At 47.6% G+C, this 10138-nt stretch overlaps 1 protein-coding gene across 1 annotated transcript; it reads right to left on the reverse strand.

The window, feature by feature from the left end:
• Positions 1 to 3570: 3570 nt before the first annotated feature.
• On the reverse strand, positions 3571 to 8809 carry LOC104490745 (F-actin-capping protein subunit alpha-1; the record flags this gene model as incomplete). Its single annotated transcript, XM_010133075.1, has 9 exons — positions 3571 to 3754; positions 4300 to 4362; positions 4920 to 4991; positions 5494 to 5572; positions 5992 to 6071; positions 6465 to 6671; positions 7585 to 7648; positions 8439 to 8490; positions 8746 to 8809. Coding segments are annotated over 9 exons (822 nt in total), but the record flags the coding sequence as incomplete, so codon positions are not given.
• Between the last annotated feature and the right edge of the window lie 1329 nt (positions 8810 to 10138).

Here is a 10138-nt window from a genome sequence, read left to right on the forward strand (position 1 = left end):
GGACCCGGGACCCCGAGGGGATCCCACCCCCTCGCAGGGCTACCCCAAAGGTCACAGACATGTGCCCGAACGGGGCTGCGGCTGCAGGGCTGGCAGGAGCCGAGCTGTCGGGTGTCAGAGGGCTGGGTCAGATGCGTGAGAAGGGAACAAAGGGATGTTGTTCTTGTATCTAAAAGAAACTGATAAAGTAAACGGGAGGCAGTCTTGCGAGACAAGAAAGAAACCAGAAGGCAATTAAAAGAGAGAAGGAACCAGATAACGGGCCATAAAACATTGAATCTGTCAAACTGGGGTTGACTAGGATGGATGGGCCTCGGGAAGCAGCACCGCACTTGCTTAATAGACTAACGAATATTACTTTCTCCTCCTAGGGGAGGCATAAGTCTGCGATAAAGAAACATGCAACGCATGAAGTTGCATGATCTAATGTTACCTGTAACATGTAATAGGGATGACGGGTAAGTTTGTAAACCTTGGAGTACCCAGCCAATGGGGAAACAAGGGATCTTTCAGCCGGCAATAGGGTATAAAAACTCGTGTATTTTTCTACCAAATCGTGCCTACTAAGCTAGATACCCGGTGTTGCAAGAACATAATAAAACTAAGTGCTTCATTGTGGAGTATGACCTGAGTCTCTTTGGCAAGGTTTTTGCTCGTTTCTCACAGACCTGAGTCTCTTTGGCAAGGTTTTTGCTCGTTTCTCACAGATGTCACCCCCTGGCCTGCAGCCCTGCCACTGGTTGCCCCAGGGTGGGGGCAAGATTGGGGGCTGCAGCCCCCACCTTTGCTGCTGTTGGGGCAGGAGGGTCCCGGGTGCACTGCATCCTGATGAGGAGGGGCAAGAGCTCCCAGAGCCAACTGCCCTATAAATGGGGCAGCGGCAGCAGCAAGGGCTGATTTCCATGCCTGCCTCTGTCCTCCTAGGTGTCCACCCTCCAGCCTGACTGGTGAGGATGGTGATCCCTGACCCCAGGCTGCTCACTGTGCTGCGTTTGCCTTGTCTGTGGCCCAGAAGTGTTGGGGTAAGTCTGCTGTCTTCCCCACCTTAGCCCGGTGCCCTTCCTCTGCCCCAAGTTCCTGTCTGCAGGGGGACGGCAGACTGTGATGGTGTAGGGCTCCCCACAGGTTGGGCTCTGAGGCTTAAAAAATGGGGATGTTGCCTTGAGAGAAGATGCTTGTGAGACTCTCTGTCTTTCCTTGTGCTCTGGGCTGGCAGGACCTGTGCCACATTGCTGGGCTGGCTTTGCCCTCCCTGGATCAGTGGAGCTGCGGTGCCTGCATGCTGTGGTGCATCTGGGGCCGCTCTTGGGCTTCTGCACACTCGAACAGAGCCAGCCTGGGATATTTGCTGGTCTGGAGCTGGCTGGAGTCTCCACTGAAGCCCTGGTCTCCAGCAGACTGTAGCTGATGGCTTTAGGGATTAGGATGCCACTGGGCTGGTGAGTCACACCAAGTGCTGCTTCTCCAGGGAAGAAAGAGGAGTTGGGAAGGAACTAGCACTCGGTAGCAGAGTCTGCTGTGGAGAAAGCTGTCGGGGGAGAAGGGCCAGGCCACAGGCGCGGAATGAGTTGGCCTAAACGTTGATTAGCAAAAGATTTGAAGGACAAAGAGATAGAAGGGGTCTGATGGCTAGAACAAGGGGCAGCGAGCTGTTTGCAGAGTAACTAACCCAGAGGGCAATGACTAGCCTTGAGGCAGATAAAAGCTCTGTTGTGTGCACAGCCTTATCTTGGGCCCCACTTCAGCTTCACATTCCTGGAATTGCTGCAGGCTTGTCTGGATGGGACCACGGCCCACAGACCACAGCACCGCAGGTGCTGGTCCACACAACCTTTCATCTCCCCTTGGCATGGCGGGTGGGGAGGAAACCTCCCCACAAAAATGGGCCGCAGCAGCACTGTCCTTGAGCAGCTCATTCCACAGTAGCTGCAGATCCTCCCCCAGACAGTCCTGCTTTGTCCCGTGTCCCTGGCCTAAGACACATCCAGCACTCGGTGTTTCACAAGCTGCATAGAAGAGGTGAGGTTGGTGATGAGTGGAATAGCCCTGCCCATGGTTCTCCTGGGGTGAAGAGCTTCCTTAGAGCTGCGGCTGCTTTAATTCAGAACTTTTCAGCCCTCTAGTCTCCTGGTCTGTGTCCCAGGGCAGGAGCATCACCTGTGGGTTTACGAGCAATGCCAGTCCTGCCGAGTTCAGGCTGCTCCCTGCAGATCTGCCTTTATCAGGAGCTCACAGAAGACCACGAAAGATCAGACCCCAGAGGCTGTAGAACAGACCGGTGTATTTGTACCAGGCTGACTGGAGGATGAACGGTCAGTTCACAGCAAACACAAATAGACTTGACTTAGACAAAACTTCTCACAAAGGATAGACACAATTATTTGTGGTGTTACTGGGCCAAACCTTAAGTGTCACACATGGGCAGGGGCAGTCCCACCCCTGTCTCCCCCAGCTCTTTCTCTGTGTATTTGAAGACAAGAAGACACTGGCCAGTCTAAAAGCCAGAACCCTCCTGAAGGTCAGTGATAGCCAACTGCCATCAAGGCAGAGGGAGTTCACCAAAGGGGTTTTGTTTTGCTGTGAATCCATGTTCTGAGTCCAGACTGCGGAAGGCACACACATGTCTCTTCAACCCCCCCGAAGAGAAAGTGGTACAACTGCTGGGTTTGATTTTTACAGGGGAAAAAGTAACAGAGCAATGAAGAGTCATTCCAAAATCCCCAGCAAGTGCGACAAGAAGCTGGCCACAAGTGGGAAGGTTTTTTCTCTCGCTTTGGTGCAAGTTTATTTATTTTGTACACTATCCATCATACGCCTGTGATACAAATTCTAGGAACCTGCCACAAAGCATTAAAGCACAACATACCGATTACTCTGTAGACATTTGCATTTTTAGTCACCATCAGCAGCGATTCGACGCAGGAACTTGTGGTTCTGTGAGAATGCAGATGTCTGATAACCGTACACACACGAGGGAGGGGGCAGGGAGAATGTTCACTTGGGGGGAACATGGCTCAAATCTTCAGATTTTAAAAAAAAAAAAAAGCGTCCCTGGAAGAGCTGGCTGCGAGGGGTCTGTAAAGGCTGCTGTAAACTCGTTTCTTCCCTAGGAAACCTGAAGCCTGCAGGCTTTTTGCTTTGTGGAGGTCAGGAGCAGGGACACACGAGGACTCACTGCCTGTTGCATGTATTACATCTTGCAGCGTAGCGCCTGGAGCTGTTGGCAGATCTGGCAAACCTACAGGAGTACCTGGAGTGCTTGCACGGGTGAGGGGACACACCACACTCGCGGCTCTATTTCTAGTAGGGCTTTTCCAGCTAGGAAGTTTTCCAACCGGTACAAACAGTGATTGAAAACAGCTACTCTCTGAGCCATGAACATGGTGTAATTAAAACAACCCACCAGTAATCGCAGGCACAACAGGAAGTTTGTGGCAGGAAACACAAAACACAAAGACAACACCATTTGTTTTGCAGTTCTCTGAGGCTAGAAAACCCATTAACTTCGAAAGCCCTAGAAAAATGCTGCACTGGTTTGGAAACCACCTACTTGGCATGGGACCACATCTGTTTTTTTGCACACCAAGATTCCATCACTCTCCTCATTTCCGCACTACGCGTTCTGCATCTCCTTGCCAATCTTGTAGCTGAGGATCTTGTTCCAGTCGATCTTGGTGCGGGTGACGGGCAGCTGCCGGCGTAAGGCTTTGAAGGTGGTGTCTGACATGGTCTGGTAGTTCTCGCTGATGGCTGTCTGCAAGGGCAAGAGGGTTCAGATACGGCAGAGGTGAGACGCTCTGAGGAACGTCTTTAACTGGGTGTTAGAGCCACAAGCCCTTTCCACTGGCAGAGGCACCCTGTGAACTGGAGTACCAGTGTGTGTGCAAGTGAAGGGCTTCTGCTCAGCAACCCCGTGACCATGGCAGGGTCTCCTCAGGCGTTTCACTGACTGATCTGCCCCAGGTGTCCTTGCACACAGGCTGGGACGATGTAAAATGCTGTGACACAAATTTCCTCTTTGTATTTTTAACTGTCACAGAGAAAAGTACTCAGACTTCCCTGCTTGTTCTGGGGACCATCTGTAACCCTTTAAAATAACTTACAAACTTGATTATTAATTACAAACAGCTTTACAGCTATATTCTCTAAATAAATCCCATTGCCCTTTTCTAAAGAATTTTTTTGGTCAACACCAAATTCAGCCAGAAACAGAATTAGAGACGTTTTCCCTGTTTCTGTTAACTGTAAATGGAGACTGATAAAATTCCATCACATTTATTTAACTACTACTGATCTTACCTGGTACTCGTTTTCTGCATTTTCTATTATCTTAATAAATTCCTTGGCTGTCTGGACATCGCTCTGCAAAGGGAAAAAACAGAACGTTCTAAGTTTAAGAGCAACTTACAGAAGCTACACAACAGATTTCTTCTCCAGTGGCAGGTCAGGAGCAGATGGAGGGGGTAACACCGGCAGCTTCTGCTCATGCTTGCAGCCGGGTTCCTCTTGCTCACTGCAGAGTCTGGGGGAGGTTCAGGACAGAGGGGTGCGCTGGCGACAGCGTGAGCACCAGGGCAGTGAACCTTTGTAGTACCAGGATTTTGTGACTGTTGCTCCCTCTACTGTACTGCAGGTCTTGTTGTTTTCCTGCCATACGCTGCTCTGGCTGCTCATTTCTGCCCTCTTTAACAGCAGCTCCCAAGATATGCTTTCCAGAGGCTGTGCTTCCTAACACGGCCTGCCTTCAAGCAGCTGAGAACCTGCATCTCCCATGGGACTCAACCACTAAACTACAGTGAGCAGTCACCCTAAATCACATTAAAGGCAGGAGGATGTAGTCACAGCAGCGCACGCTTCACGAGATGGTTAAGAAATAAAGTAGTTGCTTTATCATAAATGAGATCTGTCAGCACACTTACTGAAACCTGAACGGAGTCCTGGACATCTTTATGACTGACCAGCTGAACGTTGCCATCTTCGTAATAATGAACCTGAGCAGGGGCAAAACGCGGGAGATCATTAACGCTCCTTTTACAATCCCTAAAGCCCCCAAACACTTCCAGAACGGCGCAACAGCATTGTTGTGCCAGGCTTCTCTGCTTACGTGGAGACTAAAAGCAGGATGGGTTTTCTAAAAGGTTTCACTCTTTGTCAAGACTGTTCAAGATTATGTTAATGCAGTAAACGCCTAGAGTTGAAATAAGAGCAGTTACAAAAGAATTCACGGTGGAGGTTTCAGCCCTATGAACTGAAGCTACAAGATGAAGTTGGAGGGTATAGGGTAATGCCATGTAATAAACCACAGGCCAGACTGTCAACGATGTCTGGAACACTAGATTTAACACTTAATTTCTGGAATTGTATAGTTTAATAGCATCTGGACTCAAGAAAGGCATCTTGGCCATATGTCAGCACCTTGTTCTGAGTCGAATGCGTTTGTGTAGAAGCTGTGCTGTGCTTCTCTTGTTACTGCCTGAGAAAAAAGTCACTCACCTGGATTTTGAGCACTGCGGCCACTTGAGCTGTTGGTGGTGTGATGGTAAACTTCCACTCTGATCTCCAACGACCGTTCCTAGAAACAATCAGAGCATGAAAACTACTTCCAGAAAGCTCTAACCACAAAAAGCACCAAACTAACATGAGCAAGTTGTTTCTGCTGTTGTCTGATGGCCAGTATTACAGTGCCCCGCACGGCACTGAATTAAACTGCTGAAGCATGGCAGCTTCCACACTGACCAGCTCCGGTGTATCCGCGCTCTGCAACAGGTCAGGGGGTCTCTGGCTCTGCTCATGCCCTTCTCTTTGGAGAAGTCACTGAGCCACACAGGAGGGTCTAGGGAAGTGCCAAGGGGGTCACGAGGAAAATGGGCTATGGAATTAGAAGCAGAACTTCTTGGGAAACCCAGGACTACCGGTCGTAGAGACTGAGTCAGAAGACATAGAGAGTGGGTAAGTAAGGGAAGAAAACACACTGTGTTGAAATAGTCTTACCAGAAGTTTTTAGGCTGGAACTGGTGGCTCTCAATGCAGGCAATAATTGTCTGCTGCCCATCTATAGATTTACCATAAACCTGTATTTAGAGAAAGAGTTAAAACAGCCCCAGAGCTGAGGAAAGCTGTTCTTAACCCCTGTTCTTGGCAGCACCAGGCAGGCTTGCTGCTGTGGAATGTCACTGGGAACGTGCATCACAAACTACACTGTCCAACACCTCCGCCTGCACCTAGGTGTAAATAAGGGCTCCTTTCTACTCCCTGTGGGTGTTCTGGTGCTGGCAGCAACGACTATAAAGACAAGGTCTAACACACTTCACTGCTGTGTGCACAGAAGGTATTTGCACCCTCTCTGGGTAACTTTTCCCAAAGTTAGCAAAAACACTGGCGGGGCTGGGGAGTCGCAGCAGCACTGCCCAGCGCTGCCCGACACAGAGCCATGAGCCTGCAGGGAAACGAGAGGGATACTCAACAGTACAGAAGCCATTGGGGTAGTGATCTTTCACGTAAGCTCTCAGCGCGCTGTCACAGGCATCTCTCCATTGTTTTAAAGCCGATTCCGTGTCCTCAGGCTGGGGGTCACTTGCTTCTTTCCTTAAGTGATCAAACTTAAAAGAAAGTTTGTTTCTTGGGTCTAAAAATCTGCCATTGCCCAGATCACCATGTTCTGTGATTAAGACCTGTAAAAGAAGTTGAAATTAAGACACACTTATGCTGCTGTGAACATGCCGTTCTGTGCTTTCCTCTGACAGTCTCAATAGATGTCAATGTTTTATCAGTCTCTCACTCAGCTCTAGGATCACAGAAAGAAACAAGGACTTTCCCAGTAATAATTTCAACTAAGAGTAGTTGTAGTGAGGCTGTAGGTAAACTCTCTGCTCTTCCCAGCGATGCTGCACTTAGTCTTCTCTCCCAGAAAGAGCTGTATTGTAATAATGTAGACATTTAGCTTGAAGTTGGGCATCTGTACGATACAAACAGGTGGCTTTGCTTTTAAAGACATTTTTGCTGTTTTCCTTCCCCATTCCTAAAGGAAATGCAAGAATTTTACTCTGGAATTTACCATTTGTTGTCACATTCCATGTTGCAATAGCCCTCCTGGTCAAGAAGAGTGTACAGACGTGGCTACTTCTAATACCAATGAACAAAAGCACGCTGCAAAGCAGCGCTGAACCTTCCCTCTCCTCTGTCTTATTCACCACAACTCTCTGGCTTCCCAAACATTGGCTTTATTTATTTTTTGCAGGTTGTACTGTAACTTTCTCTTGTCAAAGCTCTTTCGGTGGAAAGCCCTCTTAAAAAATCCTCCCATGGCCATATCTGGGACACCAGAAGGGCTGGGCCAGTTCTTGGCTCAGGGAAGAAAACCGAGGGTGGGGCCAGCTTTCTGTCTTCTGCAGGACTTGCTGCTTGTTCGCAAAAAATTATATTGTTTTACTGGCCTAAACTGGATAGTATTAGACTGGTGTAATAAAAGATTCAACGTGTCTTGCAGGGTAGCTGAGAATGGATTAAAATGCAGAAAATGAAAAAAAATCCCCACTATTAAATAGCTAACTGTTAACTAACTAATACTATTGAGTTTTCTCTTACCTGATCATCATACCCTTCTATCTTCACCGGGGTGAACTGGTCCATGTTATACTGTGCAAACGCACTGTGAAGAATTAAAGGAACACACACTTTAGCTGTACATACACGTTTCTTCTGACTCAATAAAGACAAGGTGTGACTTCTGTTACAGAAGATTTCAACTTATTCAGCAAATAATACCCACGAGTATTCTTAAAGGATTTTTCGACATCTCCTATTGAGGACAACTACCAAACCCCAGGTTTGTTCAGTGATGACCAGGGCAGCTCAGAGTTCAAAAGCAGCCGGCAGCCTGGGGGAATAGGAGCAAGCCCAGGCAAACCAGGAACACCCCAGCTACAATTCAGACAGCAGCAAGGTAAACAAATGAGTAGGCTAAGATTTACAACAATTTTCTTATGTAAAGACCCACTGACTGACATGTCACCTGGCTTGGAGTAAAACTCGAGCATTGAGAAGCTCATCTGCATAACCTTTAATCACCTTCTGATGGGACTGTGCAAGTACACAAGACGTGCTGAAAGCTTTCTCTGTGCGGGCAGTTCTCACTCTACACTCAGCGAAGGATTACTCAGTATTTCAGGCTTCACTTGCTTCATAAATCGTCTTCAACAAGATCAGACTTGCTGCTGCAGAGTTAAAACTTTTTGGAAGGGCACCTTCCTGTCAGCTAGAGTCTCTGCAGCACAAATTTCTGTTCAGGGCTTTTAAAAAGAACCACCCAGGCCTTTCCTTACCTATTTTATTGGGGGAATATGGAATGACACAAGATTGCTCTCAATACAACAAACGGCTTGAGGGGAGTAAGAAAACACATCCATTTCTGGACTTGTGTTTGCAATATCAGTACTCACTGTGCAGCCCCTTCCCTGAGAAGATTGTCGTTGTTAAGCAATAACCGGACATCTGGAGAAGAGAGAGCTCAGGTTCGTTACTGGATTTTTTTATCATACGCTTTTCTTCATGCATTTCATTTTCGACCATACCAGTGCAAGTGTTACACTGATGAAATCACTTCATTAGGCAGGTGTAGTCACAGACTGACAGCAGGCCCTTCCCTCACCACGGCTTACAAGCTGTACGCTGTGACACAGCCCCACACTCCTATAACAGATGGAACGTGCAGAAAACGCCACCAATCGCCATTCCTTATTTACTTACCATTGAACACCTCATTGAATTCTCCAGGGGGTGCATGAGTGATGAATTTTGCAGCTATACGCACCTACGAGGAAGCAGAAAGGTAATTAAACTAAAGACAATGGACAATTCATACATAGTGCAACCTCCACTGAAGCAGTTCACCAACCAACCAATCAACCCTGACTGCGACAGAAGTGCCCGACCTAAGGAGAAGTCCAGGCGTGTCCTGTTGAAACAGAAACAGTCTCCTAAGCCCAGGTATTTTTCAGTGTAGCTGGGCAGAATAACCCTACATGTACTCAGAAGTGCAATCCTCACATGGGCACCTGCAAAAACATGCCTGGCCCAGCTGCAGAACCCTGACCTGTCTGAAGAACGTGCATGCTGGCTGGCTGGCTGCCCTGCACGGGGACGTTCCCCAATGGTGGCTTTCCTGACCCTTGCCAGCGATCAGACACCTCGAGTTTTGAAGCGGCATCAGCACCATGGTAGGCACATTTGCAGAAGCACAAAACTATGACTTTCTGCGATCTGACTACTTCCTGGCCACCGCTGCCATTTCAGGTTCCTCTGCAGCAAAACAAACTTCCTGCTTCTGAAATGGGGAAAGTGTCTGAGGGGAAGTGGCTCAAGCTGGCAAAATGGCAGCAGAACGAACACCGAAAGCAGACAACGGGGAACTGCAGACCTTAAGCCAAGATGAATTCCTTAGCTTACCTAAACTATGTCCACAGAGAATAAAGAAGTGAGGCTGGGCGGGATGCAACGAAGTCATTTTGTTGCCCTATTGATTTTTTTGTTTGTTTCTTTGCTTTATTTTAAAGCACTGATAAACTTAGACTTAAAAAAAGGAAACACATATCAAAGTTCTAGACCTATCCGAATGGGTTTAAACCAGGTACTACAGTAAATTTCTGCTGCGTGTTTCTTTTATTCTGTTTGGGAATACTCATTTCAAACAACACTTGTGTCATCTAAAATATTAATTAAAGGATGAACTGCACCTTTAAAGCTCTATCTGCTTGTTTCACAACAAATGTCACTATAATGAAGACGATATTGGAGGTTTAAGGGAAAAATGAAAGCAGGCTCCAGATCTTGGAAGACCCATGAGCCTTAATGTCCCCTGGAGAACAGTAAGAAACAAAAGCAAAAACCTACATGCAATTTTTTTATGATGTAAAGAAAAGTAACAGTGTATTTTTTAACTACCATTTGTAGGTAACCAGTGTCACCTCTTCATTTGTTAAATGAAACTCCGTGCTGCTTGTAAGACTAATTTCCCCAGATTCCTCCGCAAGAGGAACAACCTGTTTGGTTCTCCCTTTTTTAAAATAAATATTGTCCTGTTTGCTGCCGCTCGGTGCCTTCCGCCCGGAGTAACCGGCAGGATCTCCAATCCATCACCGCC

Source organism: Buceros rhinoceros, unplaced genomic scaffold, assembly GCF_000710305.1.
Source record: "Buceros rhinoceros silvestris isolate BGI_N320 unplaced genomic scaffold, ASM71030v1 scaffold34703, whole genome shotgun sequence".
Taxonomy (NCBI): domain Eukaryota; kingdom Metazoa; phylum Chordata; class Aves; order Bucerotiformes; family Bucerotidae; genus Buceros; species Buceros rhinoceros.